The 18,878-nt window shown below is 43.0% G+C and overlaps 1 protein-coding gene across 1 annotated transcript in view; it reads left to right on the forward strand.

Moving 5' to 3' along the window:
• The window catches only part of rmnd5b (required for meiotic nuclear division 5 homolog B), a 52,406-nt gene that overhangs the window by 23,534 nt on the left and 9,994 nt on the right, over positions 1-18,878 (forward strand). Inside the window, exons 5-6 of the mRNA XM_063053621.1 lie at positions 10,236-10,402; positions 14,537-14,702. Of these exons, the coding sequence (XP_062909691.1) occupies positions 10,236-10,402; positions 14,537-14,702 (333 nt within the window). The remainder of the gene's footprint in view (positions 1-10,235; positions 10,403-14,536; positions 14,703-18,878) is intronic.

Raw genomic sequence — 18,878 nt, forward strand, 5'->3', positions numbered from 1 at the left:
ACTGCTGAGGAGGCAGACATTGAGGAGAGAAGGGGAACTCATCGTGATAAGAGCTTAACGTGCTGACTGACATAAGGGTGGATCGCCATGTGGATTGGGAAACCAGCCTGACCCCTCTTTCCAGCAATCAGCACCCACTGGCTGCATCTGCCTGCAACTTGACTGGAGGAACTGGGACCCAAAACATGGTCAGGGTGGCACTGAAGGATCTCAGTAAGAGAAACCCCTTCAACAGGGACCATTTCATTCTGAAAATCCTGCTCGAGTACTGCAAGTTCGAGGTGGAGGAAATCTATTGTGTCCAAGACTTCAAAGGTTTTTTTCAATATAACCTTCAAGTGTGCGGCAAGATGGCAGATGTTCCTGCAGGCTTTTCAACAGCTGTTGAAGGCGCAGCTACTTGTCAGCATCCCCCCCCAGAAGAAATGAGATCACACTGCACATGTCCAACCCACATGTGCCCATTGTGGAAGTCCTCACGTTACTTGCCTGGGCCAGAGGCAAGGCATGGGTTGGTTCTGCTCGCTGCTCTACAACGCTTACTCAGCTCTGCGCTGAACTGAGGTTGTGGCCTGTTAGGCTGCAGTGATACCTGGCCTCACATCTGTAGTCTTGCAATGTTTACTCAGCTTTGCGATGGACAGAGGCTGTGGCCTTCTCCAGCTGCAGTGATGCTTGGCTTTGTGTCTTTCAGAAAACTTCTGAAGCTACTTGCTTACTCTTGTTGTTTGCAGGATTTGTGTTTCTTCCCCTCTCTGCGCATTTGATGTTTGACGACCTTTTTTAGTGGGTTCTTTTGAGGCTTCTTTGTTTTGTGGCTGCCTGGAAGGGGACAAACCTCAAGGTTGTACAGTGTATACATATTGTGATAATAAATGTACTTTGAACTTCGAGGGTGCAGGAACCTGTGTGAATATCAAAGATATGTTCGGGAACTTGACAAGTAAGCACGAGATGACGTCTAAGCTGAGGGTGGATTCAAATGGCTCCATTGCCCACTGACCCTCGGAGGTAACCGTGGTTACGTGGTGTGTGCCGGTCAGGCCAGGCTCTGCTGTAACTCCCAACAAGTCTGGGCACGTTGTGGCAATGCGGTGCAGTAATTTGCAAGAACTGCAGATGGAAAGGCCTCCGGACTGCCAGGAAAACAAATACTGCAACCTCTGTGGAGAGGCAGCTCACCTCCGGAAAGCCTGAGCAAAATGTGCTGGCATGTGCCCACCGGCAATAAGAGGGAGAGCTGGCACTGAGTGCCCAGACAAATGCCGTGGGCCCACTACCAGCGCAAAGATTATGGCCCTCACCGAAACAGAGACAGGGAGGGTCACCCCCCTTCGAGCTCCCATCTGTCCCTCCACAGCGAGGAGGAGTCCATGGAGAAGGGCAGAGCAGAGGGACAAGAGGAGGAATGGTGGTGGGTGAACAAGAATAATTCCCGGAAGGTGCTATCCAAAAGACAATGGGTTTTGGATGGCACCTTCCTCATGAGAATCAAAGGAATGGGAAGAAAAGGGAAGGGTGGTAAACAGATGCCAGCAAACTCTTCTCATCAGGATGAAGCAAGCGTGTGAAACTGGCATTAAATAGCAGAGGAAAACATGGAAAGGAGCCAACAGGCAATTACGGATGGGGAAGGAATTCTACTAACCAAACCCCAGCCCCTGGAGACCAGGGGAGGCACACAAGCCCCCATCTCCAGAAAACTGAGAGCAGCACAGCACCCAATCAAAACCAGGGCATTGTGCAGGGCCACTGGCCCCCAGCTCCAGGACACTGACAGTAGCATGGGAGCCATCCCCTCCCGCCCAGCTCTGGGAATCCACGAGCAGACGTGTCATAGATCAGAGAGATGGAGAGTGCAGATCGACCAGAGCAGGATGTCAGAGGAGGAGGAGTGACCAACAATACCCCCCTCCCCACCCCCACCCCCACCAGCATCACCCTACCCAGGGGAGGATCACCCTCAGTACGGACTATCAGACCTCCACAACTACTGGAGGAGGTCTCAATGAGGGCCCCATGGTTTTTTCTGTGTGGTCAGTGGACAATGATTGTCGAGCTTCCAGCCTCGGGACCCTGCTACAAGGAAGCAACTTCTCTAATCACCCAAGTCGGAGAGGAGGTTGACGTGTGCCTCCTCGTGGCAGATGAAATGCACTGAAACCCTCTACGCCAGCTCATCAATGTGTACACCTCAGCGAGCGGCTGGCGGCTATCAAGCATCTCCCCCCCCGCCCGGCTGCTGACGGTGTCACAGCTGGTTGTTCTGGTCAGTGACTTCAATGGCTCTACAACCTGATAGTGTGGAGTGCAGACCGGACAGCACCTCCAGAGTCCTGATGGAAGTGGTTAATTCTAATGCTGTTCAGGGTATTAAGAGAGGGGACAAAATATATAAGGTTTGGTTATATGCAGATGACCTGTTAGTTTATATTTCAGATCCTAGAAAATCTATTCCTTCTATGTTATTTATACTTTCTGAATTCAGTAGTTTTTCTGGGTATAAATTAAATTTACATAAAAGTGAGTTATTTCCTATTAGTAATTACTCGGATCCAAATTATCAAGTACCTTTTAGTATTGCTAAAAATTACTTTACCTATCTTGGTATTAAAGTTACTAAAAATTTTAAGGACCTCTATAAATAGAATTTTTTTCCCCTAATTGAATATACCAAACAAATGCTTTCTAAATGGTCACCTATGTCATTATCATTAATAGGTTGAATTAATGCTATTAAAATGATAGTTTTACCAAAATTCTTATATATATTTCAGGCTGTTCCTTCCTTTGTTCCTAAAAAGTTCTTTGACAGAATAGATTCTATAATCTTGTCTTATATTTGGAACAATAAAAATCCTAGATTGAGTAAACCCTTACTGAAGAAATTAAAAAAGGATGGTGGTATAGCTTTGCAAAATTTTAGAATGTATTACTGGGCAATTAACATTCAATATATTACTTGGATTCACTATTCAGATATACATGGATGCCCTTCATAGTTGGATTTGGAGGAAAACTCGGTGAAGGGGTTCTCTTTAGCCTCTTTACTGGGAGCTTCTCTTCCCTTTTTGTTTTCTAAGATTAGTAGACAAGATTTTAATCCCATTATTAAACATACATTAAGAATTTGGTTTCAGTTTCATAGATTTTTTGAGTTAAATTATTTTATTCTTTCTAGTAATAGCCATCTCAATTATTTTTTTAAACCATCAATTTTGGATAAGGCCTTTTTAATTTGGAAAACCAGGGGAATAATAACTTTTTCAGATTTGTTTTTCGGGGACTGTTTAATGTCTTTTTCTCAGTGGATAAATATGATTTATCTAATGTACACTTTTTTAGATATTTACAAATCAGGAATTTTTTACATGGTTTGTTACCAAATTACCCTTCTGTTTATCCAGCCAATATGACAGATTTTCTCTTTCAGCTTAAACCATTTCAAAAAGGGTTGATAGCTATAATCTATAAACGGTTATTGAATTCACGAATAATATCTAATGATAAAATTAAACGTGCTTGGGAATCAGAATTTCAAGAGTCTTTTTCAGATAATCAATGGAGTAAAGTTTTTCATTTGGTTAATAACTCATCTATTTGTGCCTGTCATTCCTTGATGCAGTTCAAGGTAGTGCATTGGGCCCATATGTCAAAGGATAAACTAGCGCGTATTTTTTTCCAATATTAATCCTATTTGTGACAGATGTAATATTGAGGTGGCCACTTTAATTCATATGTTTTGGTCTTGTATAAAGCTAGATAACCTTTGGAGAGATGTTTTTAAAATGCTATCAAAAGTCTTGGATCTGGATTTGCAACCTAATTTACTGACGGCAATTTTTGGGATTATCCCATCAGAAGCAGGAAATATTCCTGTTTCTGCTCAACGTATGATAGCCTTTTTGACTTTATTGGCTAGGAGAGCCATTTTATTGAAATGGAAGGATTCTAATCCACTTTCTGTCTTTCTTTAGCTTTCCTCCATTATGTCCTGTTTAAGTTTAGAGAAAATAAGAAGTTGGACATTTGATACATCCTTTAAATTTGAGCAAATATGGCGACCTTTTATTTTGTATTTTCATCTGATTTGATTTATTATTCTTCCAATTATTTCATTTTTCGAAGTTTTAGATTTGATCAGAAAGTCTTTCCTTTTTTCTTGGTCGTATCCTCTGAATGGACTGCCCAGTCCCTCTTTTTTTTTAGTGTACTGGGTTTTTTCCCTTTATTTTAAGTTTAATGTTTTTTTCCCTCGTTATGAATTAATAAGAGGAGAATTAGCTGTCCTCTTTTATTATAGAAACATAGAAACATAGAAAATAGGTGCAGGAGTAGGCCATTCAGCCCTTCGAGCCTGCACCACCATTTATTATGATCATGGCTGATCATCCAACTCAGAACCCAGCCTTCCCTCCATACCCCCTGACCCCTGTAGCCACAAGGGCCATATCTAACTCCCTCTTAAACATAGCCAATAAACTGGCCTCAACAGTTTGCTGTGGTAGAGAATTCCACAGATTCACCACTCTCTGTGTGAAGAAGTTTTTCCTAATCTCGGTCCTAAAAGGCTTCCCCTCTATCCTCAAACTGTGACCCCTCGTTCTGGACCTCCCCAACATAGGGAACAATCTTCCCGCATCTAGCCTGTCCAATCCCTTTAGGATCTTATACGTTTCAATCAGATCCCCCCTCAATCTTCTAAATTCCAACGAGTACAAGCCCAGTTCATCCAGTCTTTCTTCATATGAAAGACCTGCCATCCCAGGAATCAATCTGGTGAACCTTCTTTGTACTCCCTCTATGGCAAAGATGTCTTTCCTCAGATTAGGGGACCAAAACTGCACACAATACTCCAGGTGTGGTCTCACCAAGGCCTTGTACAACTGCAGTAGTACCTCCCTGCTCCTGTACTCGAATCCTCTCGCTATAAATGCCAGCATACCATTCGCCTTTTTCACCGCCTGCTGTACCTGCATGCCCACTTTCAATGACTGGTGTATAATGACACCCAGGTCTCGTTGCACCTCCCCTTTTCCTAATCGGCCACCATTCAGATAATAACCTGTTTTCCTGTTTTTGCCACCAAAGTGGATAACTTCACATTTATCCACATTAAATTGCATCTGCCATGAGTTTGCCCACTCACCCAACCTATCCAAGTCACCCTGCATCCTCTTAGCATCCTCCTCACTGCTAACACTGCCACCCAGCTTCGTGTCATCCGCAAACTTGGAGATGCTGCATTTAATTCCCTCATCCAAGTCATTAATATATATTGTAAACAACTGGGGTCCCAGCACTGAGCCTTGCGGTACCCCACTAGTCACCGCCTGCCATTCTGAAAAGGTCCCGTTTATTCCCACTCTTTGCTTCCTGTCTGCTAACCAATTCTCCACCCACACCAATACCTTACCCCCAATACCGTGTGCTTTAAGTTTGCACACTAATCTCCTGTGTGGGACCTTGTCAAAAGCCTTTTGAAAATCCAAATATACCACATCCACTGGTTCTCCCCTATCCACTCTACTAGTTACATCCTCAAAAAATTCTATGAGATTCGTCAGACATGATTTTCCTTTCACAAATCCATGCTGACTTTGTCCGATCATTTCACCCCTTTCCAAATGTGCTGTTATCACATCCTTGATAACTGACTCCAGCAGTTTCCCCACCACCGACGTTAGGCTAACCGGTCTATAATTCCCTGGTTTCTCTCTCCCTCCTTTTTTAAAAAGTGGGGTTACATTAGCCACCCTCTAATCCTCAGGAACTAGTCCAGAATCTAACGAGTTTTGAAAAATTATCACTAATGCATCCACTATTTCTTGGGCTATCTCCTTAAGCACTCTAGGATGCAGACCATCTGGCCCTGGGGATTTATCTGCCTTCAATCCCTTCAATTTACCTAACACCACTTCCCTACTAACATGTATTTCACTCAGTTCCTCCATCTCACTGGACCCTCTGTCCCTTACTATTTCTGGAAGATTATTTATGTCCTCCTTAGTGAAGACAGAACCAAAGTAATTATTCAATTGGTCTGCCATGTCCTTGCTCCCCATAATCAATTCACCTGTTTCTGTCTGCAGGGGACCTACATTTGTCTTTATCAGTCTTTTCCTTTTTACATATCTATAAGAGCTTTTACAGTCTGTTTTTAAGTTCTCTGCCAGTTTTCTCTCATAATCTTTTTTCCCCTTCCTAATTAAGCCCTTTGTCCTCCTCTGCTGAACTCTGAATTTCTCCCAGTCCTCAGGTGAGCCACTTTCTCTGGCTAATTTGTATGCTACTTCTTTGGAATTGATACTATCCCTAATTTCTCTTGTCAGCCACAGGTGCGCTACCTTCCTTGATTTATTCTTTTGCCAAACTGGGATGAACAATTGTTGTAGTTCATCCATGCAACCTTTAAATGCTTGCCATTGCATATCCACCGTCAATCCTTTAAGTGTCATTTGCCAGTCTATCTTAGCTAATTCACGTCTCATACCTTCAAAGTTACCCCTCTTTAAGTTCAGAACCTTTGTTTCTGAATTAACTATGTCACTCTCCATGTTAATGAAGAATTCCACCATGTTATGGTCACTCTTACCCAAGGGGCCTCTCACGACAAGATCGCTAATTAACCCTTCCTCATTGCTCAAAACCCAGTCCAGAATAGCCTGCTCTCTAGTTGGTTCCTCGACATGTTGGTTCAAAAAACCATCCCGCATACATTCCAAGAAATCCTCTTCCTCAGCACCTTTACCAATTTGGTTCACCCAGTCTACATGTAGATTGATTATAAATTATAAATTGCATATTTGCTTATTACTATGTATGATTATAATATCTAGTTTATCTTTTGTTCATACTGTTGCAGATTTATATTTGAGATAATTCTCCCCTTGTCTGGTTGTGTGTGTGTGTGTGTGTGTGTGTGTGTGTGTGTCTATGTATGTGTATGTATATATGTATATATATATATATATATATATATATATTTTCTCAAAATCAATAAAAGGATTAGTAAAGAAAGAAAGGAATGGTTAAAACAGCCAAGCTGTGTCATGTCTTCAGCAGTCCTGCAGGCGCAACCGCCTGGTTACGATCGGCTGGCTCAGTCCACTCTTGCACTGGTTTCCTGTTCGTGTTAGAGCCTATCGTGGTCCGAGCCACCAACGTCACACCGGTGTTCTTCCCTGACCACTGCCTCTTCTGAGTCTCCTGTCACCTATGGGAGGACCAGAAGGCAGGGAGGGGGACCTGGAAGCTGAACGTCTAGCTGCTGACCCCAGAGAGCATTGAGGAACTGGAGAATTAAAATGATTAGCTTTGTATTTTAGCTGCACACATCAAAGTTGCTGGTGAACGCAGCAGGCCAGGCAGCATCTCTAGGAAGAGGTACAGTCGACGTTTCGGGCCGAGACCCTTCGTCAGGACTAACTGAAAGAAGAGCTAGTGAGAGATTTGAAAGTGGGAGGGGAGGGCGAGATCCAAAATGATAGGAGAAGACAGGAGGGGGAGGGGTGGAGCCAAGAGCTGGACAGTTGATTGGCTAAAGGGATATCAGAGGATCGTGGGACAGGAGGCCTAGGGAAAAAGAAAGGGGAGAGCCCAGAGGATGGGCAAGGGGTATAGTGAGAGGGACAGAGGGAGAAAAAGGAGAGAGAGAAAAAGAATGTGTGTATATAAATAAATAACAGATGGGGTACAAGGGGGAGGTGGGGCATTAGCAGAAGTTTGAGAAGTCAATGTTCATGCCATCAGATTGGAGGCTACCCAGACGGAATATAAGGTGTTGTTCCGCCAACCTGAGTGTGGCTTCATCTTTACAGTAGAAGAGGCCGTGGATAGACATATCATAGACACGTCTACTATAAGCCTACTGACTCTCACAGTTATCTGGAATATTCCTCTTCTCACCCTGCCTCTTGCAAAAATGCCAACCGCTTCTCACAATTCCTCTGTTTCCACCGCATCTGCTCTCAGAATGAGGCTTTTCATTCCAGGACGAGGGAGATGTCCTCCTTTTTTAAAGAAAGGGGCTTCCCTTCCTCCACCATCAACTCTGCTCTCAAACGCATCTCCCCCGTTTCACGCACAATCTGCTCTCACTCCATCCTCCCGCCACCCCACTAGGAATAGGGTTCCCCTTGTCCTCACCTACCACCCCACCAGCCTCCGGGTCCAACATATTCTCTGTAACATCCGCCACCTCCAACGGGATCCCACCACTAAACACATCTTTCCCTCCCCCCTCTCTCTCTGCTTTCCGCAAGGATCGCTCTCTACGCGACTCCCTTGTCCATTCGTCCCCCCTATCCCTCCCCACCGATCTCCCTCCTGGCACTTATCCTTGTAAGCGGAACAAGTCTTACACATGCCCTTACACTTCCTCCCTCACCACCATTCAGGGCCCCAAACAGTCCTTCCAGGTGAGGCGACACTTCACCTGCGAGTCGGCTGGGGTGATATACTGTGTCCGGTGCTCCCGATGTGGCCTTCTATATATTGGCGAGACCCAACGCAGACTGGGAGATCGTTTTGCTGAACACCTACGCTCTGTCCACCAGAGAAAGCAGGATCTCCCAGTGGCCACATATTTTAATTCCACGTCCCATTCCCATTCTGATATGTCTATCCACGGCCTCTTCTACTGTAAAGATGAAGCCACACTCAGGTTGGAGGAACAACACCTTATATTCCAACTGGGTAGCCTCCAACCTGTTGGCATGAACCTTGACTTCCCAAACTTCCACTAATGCCCCACCTCCCCCTCGTACCCCATCCGTTATTTATTTATATACACACATTCTTTTTCTCTCTCTCTCCTTTTTCTCCCTCTGTCCCTCTGACTATACCCCTTGCCCACCCTCTGGGTTCCCCCCCCTCCTTTTCTTTCTCCCTAGGCCTCCTGTCCTATGATCCTCTCATATCCCTTTTGCCAATCACCTGTCCAGCTCTTGGCTCCATCCTTCCCCCTCCTGTCTTCTCCTATCATTTTGGATCTCCCCCTCCCTCTCCCACTTTCAAATCTCTTACTAGCTCTTCCTTCAGTTAGTCCTGACGAAGGGTCTCAGCCTGAAACGTCGACTGTACCTCTTCCTAGAGATGCTGACTGGCCAGCTGCGTTCACCAGCAACTTTGATGTGTGTTGCTTGAATTTCCAGCATCTGCAGAATTGCTCGTGTTTGTATTTTAGCTGTTCTCTTTCTCACTGGACACTTCCACCCCAGAACTCCTGAGAGCCATGGATTCCTTCGACTGTAATGTTGTGCCTTGTCAGTGTTGGCAGAGTTCAGGTACCTTTCGTGTATAATCCTCTCTACGTCTTGCCCCACCCACCCTTTTAACCAAGCGACACATACAAAATGCCTGAGGAACTCAGCAGGTGAGGCAGCATCCTTGGAAAAGAGTTAACGGTCGATGTTTCAGACCAAGAGGCACCTTCAGGACTGAAAAGGAAGGGGGAAGATACTATAATAAGAAGGTGAGTGTGTGGGAAGGAGGATGGCTAGAAGGTGATAGGTGAAGCCAGGTGGATTGGAAAGGTAAAGGGCTGGAGAAGGAGGAGTCCGATAGGAGAGGAAAGTGGACCATAGGAGAAAGAAGAGGAGGAGGGGGGGACCCCGGGGAAGTGATAGGCAGGTGAGAAGAGGTAAAAGTTACAATGGGGAGTAGAGAAAGTAGGGGAGGGGGAGGAATTTGTTTACTGGAAGGAAAAATCAATATGCCATCAGATTGGAGACTTGTGTATATAAATAACAAATAAGAAAAGGTCCCAGCAGAGGCACACCACCAGTCACAAGAAACCACCCCTGACCGTCGCTCTGAATTTACTACTAAGCCAGTAATTATGAATCCAATTAGCTACCTCTCCTCAAATCCCTTGTGACCTAACCTACCAGACGCAGAGAAAATCTGCAGATGCTGGAAATCCAAGCAACACACAAAGTGCTGGAGGAACTCAGCAGGTCAGGCGGCATCTATGGTGGGGCGGGGGGGGGGGCGCGAGAGCGTACAGTCGATGTTTCGGCCGAAGCGTCGACTGTGGTTTTTTTCATAGTTGCTGACTGGCCTGCTGAGTTCCTCCAGCATTTTGTATGTTGACCAGACTAGCCTGCCGTGTGGGGCCTTGTCAGAGGCATTTGTGTCCAGTTTCTTTCAAGTGCTTGTGAAGAATGCCATCAGTGTGATGAGCTGTTTTCTTTGTTTGAGTCTGATCTGAATGCTTTGTTTTTGTCACCTAGGTGGGCCATGACAAACCGGGAAAGACTGCTGGCTTTGAACAGTACTTTGGAGTTCAAACTGCACAGGCTGTATTTCATTAGCCTACTGACTGGAGGCATCATCAACCAAATTGAGGCACTGGAATATGCCAAGAACTTTCAGCCCTTTGCACAGCAACATCAAAGAGGTCAGCCCAGATGGGTTTGGTCAATTGTTTAAAAGACAGCTTTTAATTTGAAGCTAAGTAGCAAGCTTATAGTGGCTATATTTACAGTAAGGCAGTATGATTGAATAAACCTGTCAATCATACCAATAAACCAATGCATTTTATTAATTCTCTTACCTTTTTTTAACTTTTCTCCTCCTCTTCTCCAAACATTGATATTGTTAGTTTTAGGAGAGTATTTTACCATGTTTTTAAAATAATTTCCTGGATCTCCTATGCACCTTCCTGATGTTAAAACCTGGCAATGAGGCCATTTTTTTTTGTCTCTTTTCTCCCCTCCTGTTTCAATAAGTGACTTTCATGAGAGGTTGCACTCTAGCCTTAAGGAGCAGATAGATTATCCATCTCCCAAAGCTGAAGTACCTGTCGCTAGTCCTGTGCTCCAGTTCCCTCTTGACTAATGGAGCAGAACAAGATCTTCCTTCCTGGATCACTCATGAATGATTCTCTGTGTATCCTACCTCTGGCACTGTCCATTCAACTTGGGCATTTAATAAGAATACCAAAATGCTCAGGAGCATTTAGCATCCAAATATTTAAAGGTGTCATGATGTTTAAGGCACTGAAGTAAAAGAGAGTCACTTACCATAATGTAACAACCCATAATAAAACATATCTGTACAGTGAAGTAAATTCAAGCCCAGCGACCATAAGAGATGAGACCATTTGGCCCATTGAGTCTACTTCGCCATTTCATCATGGCTGATCCGTTTTCCCTTTCAACCCCATTCTGCCTTCTCCCCATAACCTTTCACATCCTGACTAATCAAAAACCTAACAACTTCCACCTTAAATACACCCAATGACTTGGCCTCCACAGCTGCCCGTGGCAATGAATTCCATAGATTCATCACCCTATGGCTAAAGAAATTCCTCCTCATCCCTGTTCTAAATGGATGTCCCTGCATTCTGAGGCTGTGCCTTCTGGTCCTAGACTCGCCCACTATAAGAAACATCCTCTCCACATCCACCCTATCTGGGTCTTTCAACGTACAATAGGTTTCAGTGAGGTTCCCCTCTCATTCTTCTAAATTCCAGTGAGTACAGGCTCAGGGCCATGAAATACCCCTTTCATTTCCTGGAATAATTCTTCTTGGGCTTCTTTGAGCTGTCTCTGAGGTCAGCACATCCTTTCTTAGATAAGGGACCTAAAAATTGCTCACAATACTCCAATGCTGTCTGACCAATGCCTGATAAAGCCTCAGCATTACATTCTCGCTTTTATATTCAAGACCTCTCTAAATGAATGCTAACATTGCACTTCCCTTCCTCATCATCAGCTCAACCTGCAAATTAACCTTCAGGGAAGCCTGTACGAGGGCTCCCAAATCCCTTTGCACCTTGGATTTTTGAATTTTCTGCCCACTTAGAAAATAGTTTACACTTTTATTCCTTCTACCAAAGAGCATGACTGTACACTTCCCAACACTGTATTCCATCTGCTACTTTTCCCATTCTCCTAATCTGTCCAAGTCCTTCTGTAAACTCCTTAACTCCTCAATACTACCTGCCCCTCCATCTATCTTCGTATCGTCCGTGAACTTGGCAACAAAGCCTTCGATTACTCTATCAAACATGAGAGTACCTGATGGAGTAAGTCCACTTGTTTAAAAAAAAACATACACAACCATCTCTACTAGCAGTCTCTGAAACCATTGGTATATCCACTGAATAACACAAAATATTTACCCATACTACATTTACCCATGTCACACAGATTCCCTGAGCTTTGCTCATGGATACCCTATAAGCAGGTTGCTCCCTAACCAGATTTCAACCAGACTTGTACTGGTTTCCCTACATTTAGTGTTGGCATCCTACCTCATTACAGCTGTCCTTGCCTGTTGTGGTTCTGGTCTATATTAAGGGTTGTGTTTTGTTTACAGCATCATAGCAAAGCAACCCTGGAAAATCTGGTTTCATCTTGGTGCTTCTGCATTGTGTGGTAAAAGCATGATATAATATGCACAGATGTTAACTGTACATAAGGATTATTATTTTAGATTGTATCATGTATATTTTGTCTGTATATTTACTGTGACGTGGAGGCCATTTGGCCCTTGAGCTAATGGTTGGAAGAATAATTCCACCATTTGCATTTCTCCCTTTTGTTTCATTTAACCATCCAATTACCCTTGCTTGCATTACTCACCAGCCACTGCTTACAGCATAGTGACCAGTGCATTGCAGCGGGTAGAAAGCAGAGCACTATGAGGAAGTCCATGCTGTCACCGGGAAAATGTTTAATCTCTACAGAGATGACACTGGAATTCAGGATCGAACTTGGATTTAGTTCTGTGCTGCTGTGGCATCCATATTCCAGCTCTTTGATGTCGTAACAGTAGCTGATCTTCTGTTTACAGTTAGAAATCAGCACAGGAACAGGTCCTTCGGCTCACAATATCTGTGCTGACAATGATGCCAATTAAAACAGCACGTCTGCCTGCACTTTACCTCTGCCCCCTTGCATCTTGTATACCTATTCATGCACGGACCTACAGTGGTGCTAGAAAGTTTGTGAACCCTGTAGCATTTTCCCTATTTCTGCACAAATATGACCTAAAATGTGATCAGATATTCACATAAGTCCTAAAACTATATAAAACACAGTTAAATAAATAACACAAACAACATTATTTGTTCGTTTATTTATTGAGAAAAATGATCCAATATTACATGTTGGAAACTGCCGCTGTAGAAATAGATGGGAAAGTGTGTCAGTTTACGAAAATCAAGAGAGGCATTAGACAAGGGTGTGTTTTCTCCCCTGATTTATTTAATGTGTACAGTGAAACAATATTACAAAAAATAAGAGACATCTTGGGAATCAAAGTTGTCAGTGAAAACATCAATAATTTCAGATATGCAGATGACACTGTTAATTGCAAGTACGGAGGAAGAACTTCAAAACTTAATTGATATAATTATTGAAGAAAGTGCAAAAATGGGTCTATCTATCAATTGCAAAAAGACAATGTATGGTGATATCCAAAAAGAAGGAGAATCCTATCTGCAGGCTGAGAATAAACGGGGAAGACATAAAACAAGTACAGAACTTTTGCTACTTAGGAAGCTGGGTGACATCAGATGGCAGGTGCGACATGGACATCAAAAGAAGAATAGGGATGGTAAAAGACACCTTTACAAGAATGAAGAGTATACTGACCGATACTAAACTAGGCATGACAACCCGCCTCAGAGTACTGAAATGTTACGTTTATCCAGTTACGTTATAGGCTCAGAATGTTGGACAATATCTAGTAACATGAGGAAACGAATTGAAGCAGCAGAGATGTGGTTTTTGAGGAGGATGCAAAGAATATCATGAGCGAAACGAATATCTAACGAGGATGTCGTGAACAGAGCAAACACAAAAAGAGAAATGTATGAGATCATGAAAGGCAACGTAACTTCATTGAACATGTGATTAGGAAAGAGGAGTTAGAATACATGGTAAATATGGGAAAGATTGAAGGGAAGAAAGCAAGAGGAAGACAAAGACAATTAATAATGGAGACAGCAGCCAGAGAACTGGAAATGAATACCAATGAGTTGATCCACTTGATCCGAAACATGAGTGTGTGGGCCACGGCAGTCAAAGCTCAAACTGGGCATGGCACCTGATGATGATAAGGCATTACCCCAAAGGTTCACATACTTTTTCCAACAAATACGTGTAATATTGGATCATCCCTCTCAATAAATAAATGAACAAGTATAATGTTTTGTGGTTATTTATTTAATCGGGTTCTCTTTATCCTGTTTTTGGACAAGTGAAGATCTGATCACATTTTAGGTCGTACTTATGCAGAAATAGAAAATTCTACAGGGTTCTCAAACTTTCTGGCACCACTGCAAATGCCTGTTGCCCACTGCAATTGCTTTTGCTTCCATTCCAAGCATCTACCACTTTTATTTAAAAACTTGCCCCATAAATTTCCTTTAAATTTTCCCCACTCTCATCAGTAATTTTTGACATTTCTGTCCTGGGAAAAGGTACTTTGTTCTACTAGTTTTCCAATGTGTTGCCCTTGGCCAGAGGCATTTTGCTGTTCTGTGAATAGCTCAACAGTAATGCAAGAGTTGTCATTGCAGACATCCAAGTGTTGATGGGAAGCCTGGTTTACCTGCGCAATGGTATTGCAAACTCCCCGTATCTTCATCTGCTAGATTCAAACCAGTGGGCAGACATCTGTGACATCTTCACCAGAGATGCCTGTGCCCTCCTCGGCCTTTCTGTTGAGTCCCCTCTGAGTGTCAGGTAAGAACAACATCACAGCTGGAATCTTTTCCCTTTTAATATTCTAATTATCTGTGACTGAATGCTAAGTCATTTTAATAACTACAAGCAGATTAAGGCATTTCTAACTTGAAGTGGTGAAATTATTTCATTTTCTCTCCCAGCTGTTTCTGGCATCTCCAAGCCCGAATGCTTGAAACCGCAGTAAGCAAAACAATTCTGAATTGTCTTACTGCTTATTTCTCGCCAACTATTGGTGACAAAAATCACTGCTTTTTGAACACAAACATACAGACAACCAATGCTATTTTATAAACTTCCCTTTAAGCATGGTGCCGTGTCTAATGGCCACCCAAGTGCACGTGTCTGACGCTAGTTAGAAACTGTTCGGTAACAATCTCCTGTCAAAATTAGGTGGCATAGTATCCCAGAAAAAACGAAGGGAATCCCAGCTATTTTCTTGATTCATTTTGTTCTTTAAGAATTATTCCAAATAGGCATCTGTAAGGAAAGAAATAGCCTAGGCTGCTGACCTTTCTCTCCCCTCCCTGACGTGACAATTCCAATGCTTCTGTGGTCTCTGTCCCCACTATTGCCACATAAGCTGCTGGATCTGATGAGCACTCCCATGTTCTGACTGAAACTGGAAGGACTGGTTATCTGAAGCAGGTGAACATAGTGTAAGCCCTGAGGGCAAAAGCTTGCTTCATTGGAAGAAAAGTTGTTTCTCAAGTTTGCATTTGGCTCCTATAGACCAATATGGGGGGAGAAAGACCAGGGGTCAGAATGGGATGGGGAATTAGAGCATCAGGCACCTGAAAGTTCAAGGTCACACTTATGAACTGAATGGAGGCATTCTGCAAAGTAATCGCCCAGTCAGTGTTCGCTTTCTCCAGAGGAAAAGGCACCGAGAGTGCAAGTGCAGTTCACCAAACTGGATGGGTGAATTACTGTTTCGCTTGGAAGGACTGTTTGGATAACTAGATGGTGGGAAGGAAAGCAGTAAATGTGGCTTTTCCAGTGGTTATATGGAAAGATATCATGAGAATAGGAGTGAGTGTGGGGGAAGCACAGGTAAACAAAAGTTCTGAAGGGAACAGTCCCTTTGGAATACTGAGCGGAGGGTTTGTCTAGAGGAATCTCACTGAAAGCATCAGAAGTTATGGAGGAGGAATGTGGAGCACGATGTGTGGAAGCTGAGGACAAGATTTTAGAACACAAGTGTAGGAAATGGAAAAGCAGCATTTGAGAATCCTGTCAATGATGGTAACAGTTAATTTGATCTAGTAACCAGTTTAATCTTAAGGTTTAACCTGCTGGGATGGGTGGAGAAGTGCGAGGGAGAATTAAAAGCATCAAAAGCCAGTTTGATTGGTTTGACCTCGTCTCTCATATATATAAAAAAAAATGCAGGCAAACCAACAAGTGTAAAATAGCAGAGCAATTTCTGAAGTTTAATATATTAGTGTTTTTTTTTGCTTGTTTCTGTTCCCATGACTTCAACTGAGATCTCTTTTTTCAAACTGCTGGGAGCACAGAAGATAAAATCCCTGGGAGCCACTGGCAGAAGAGATGAGATCAGTGTGTGTCACTGCAGTTTCATCTTGCTGTTGAGTTTGGGTAGGGTTTTGCTCTAGGCTGTTTTCCTCTTCACATGAAAATTCAATGTTTTTGGATCAAATTCATAGGACTTATCCTTCATTTTGACATTAAATAGCTGCTCAGCTTTCCTTTGTTAGATATTCTGATGTGAAAGTTGTTTGTCCCATTTTGTGTAGCCAAATGACCACTAGTTATACAGTAGAATTACAGAGCACAGAGACTTGTGCAAATGTTTCATTCCGTCTCTTTCCACAACCTTTGGTTTTATTGTAAAGTTGTTTCTTCTAGCATTTTGCATCAAAGTGGGGATATTACGAAGCTGCAATTCTACATATTCTGACCCCACACTTCTGTCCATCTTCTGCAATCTTGGCTTTTGGGTAAATAGTCAGGCTGCACTCCTCCAGTGGATAAACTGGTTGGAGCACTAAATTATGGATGGAGTCATTTTTTCCATCTGGCCCGTTATAAACTTGTATTGTGCATTTGGCCATTCTTGCCTGAATCTAGCAAAGACTACATCAACTGGAATCTGCATCCACAGGAAGTGAAGACATCAACTCTGCTGTCAGTCACTATCTAAACAATATCCTCTGACTTTTTTTTGGAGATGTATGATCAATGTAGAGTGTTAAAAGAGTACCATTCAAACAGCTTTCATCACAAGAGCTTTGTCCTGTGCAATTGGATCTCCAGGGAGGTATGGCTTAAAGGCTATCATGCAATAACCCCACATGTCTAACATAACAGCATATTCCTATACAAAAAAAAACAGGAAGTGTTAATACATCTAATTGCAAATAAAAAGTATCTTTTTTGATTAGATGTAACATTTTTTTTCTGAAGATTGACAATGTATGTTCCCATAAATTAGTTGTTTTTAATATATTCCATAAGCTTTATAAGCCAAATCCATTTGATCCAAATCCTCAGCACTTGCAGCATCTGGTCGATGTTTGTTTTGTGGAAATGAGACAGTGGGCTCAATAAATTACTTTGTTCAAAGTCCCAATATAATCAGGAGTGGCTTAGACTACAACTATCTTGTACCAATTTTTCCCATTTGCCTTCCTTGTAACTGTCAGAATGAAGCTTTTCTTTGCTGAGAGAAATGCTTGTAACAACTGGGGTGATACAGTTCCTGTTCTTAAATTCAGCATGAATTAGGCAGAAGAGGCAATCAGAATTGGGCAATCTAAATTGTGCAAAAGTAAGAGAGGTGAGTATGGATATCAGACTGCTGGAAAATGACGCTGCGTAGGTAGTGATGGGAGACAGAAATAGCAGGTGAACTCGTATTTACAGAAGTCTTCGCTGTGGAAGACATCAAAGAAATTCGAGAGTGTTAGGGGGCAGAGGTGAGTGTTGTTGCCATTACTAAGCAGAAGTTGCTTGGGAAACTAAAAGATCTGAAGGTAGGTAAGTCACCTGGAACCAGATGTGCTATATCCACAGAGCCCTGAAAGATGTAGCTGAAGAGATTGTGGAGTCATTAGTAATAATCTTACAAGAATCACTAGATTCTGCAAAGGTTCTGGAGGATTAGAAAATTGCAATTGTCACTCAACTCTTTAAAGAGGAATGCAGAAGAAAGGAAATTATAGGCCATTTAGCCTGACTTCAGTGGATGGTCAGATCTTAGAAGTCCATTATTAAGGACGAGGTTTCAGGGTACTTGGAGGCACATGATAAAATAGGCCAGCATCAGCATGGTTTTCTTAAGGGGAGATATTGCCTGACAAATCTGTTGGAATTCTTTAAGGAAATATCATGCAGGATAGACAAAGGAGAGTCAGTAGATGTGGTTTATTTGGGTTTTCAGAAGGTCTTTGACAAGGTGCTGCACATGTGGCTGCTTAACAAAATAAGAGCCCATGGTATTACAGGAAAGATACTAGGAAGGACAGGGAGGTTGGCTGACCGGCAAGAGGCAGAGTCGGAATAAAGAGGGACGTTTCTGGTTGGCTGCTAGTGACTAGTGATGTTCTGGAGGGGTCGGTGGTGTGACTGCCTCTTTTCACTTTATATGTCAATGATTTAGATGACAGAATTGATGCTTTATAACCAAGTTTGCAGATAATTCAATGATAGGTGCAGGGGCAGGTAGTATTGAATTGAATTAACTATTACTTACATCCTTCACATACATGAGGAGTAAAAATCTTTGTTACGCCTCCATCTAAATGTGCAATGTGCAACTTATAGTAACTTGTAGTAAACAGCATGTACAACAGGACAGTCAGTATAGCATAGAAATACAGTTGTATCAGTGTGAATGAACCAGTCTGACGGCCTGGTGGAAGAAGCTGTCCTGGAGCCTGTTGGTCCTGGCTTTTACACTGCGGTATTGTTTCCCGGATAGTAGCAGCTGGAACAGTTTGTGGTTGGGGTGACTCGGGTTCCCAATGATCCTTTGGGCCCTTTTTACACGCCTGTCTTTGTAAATGTCCTGAATGGTGGGAAGTTCCCATCTACAGATGTGCTGGGCTGTCTGCACCACTCTCTGCAGAGTCCTGTGATTGAGTGAAGTACAGTTCCCATACCAGGCAGTGATGCAGCCAGTCAGGATGCTCTCAATTGTGCTCCCTTAGAAAG

Source organism: Mobula hypostoma, chromosome 7, assembly GCF_963921235.1.
Source record: "Mobula hypostoma chromosome 7, sMobHyp1.1, whole genome shotgun sequence".
In the NCBI taxonomy this organism is placed as follows: Eukaryota; Metazoa; Chordata; class Chondrichthyes; order Myliobatiformes; family Myliobatidae; genus Mobula; species Mobula hypostoma.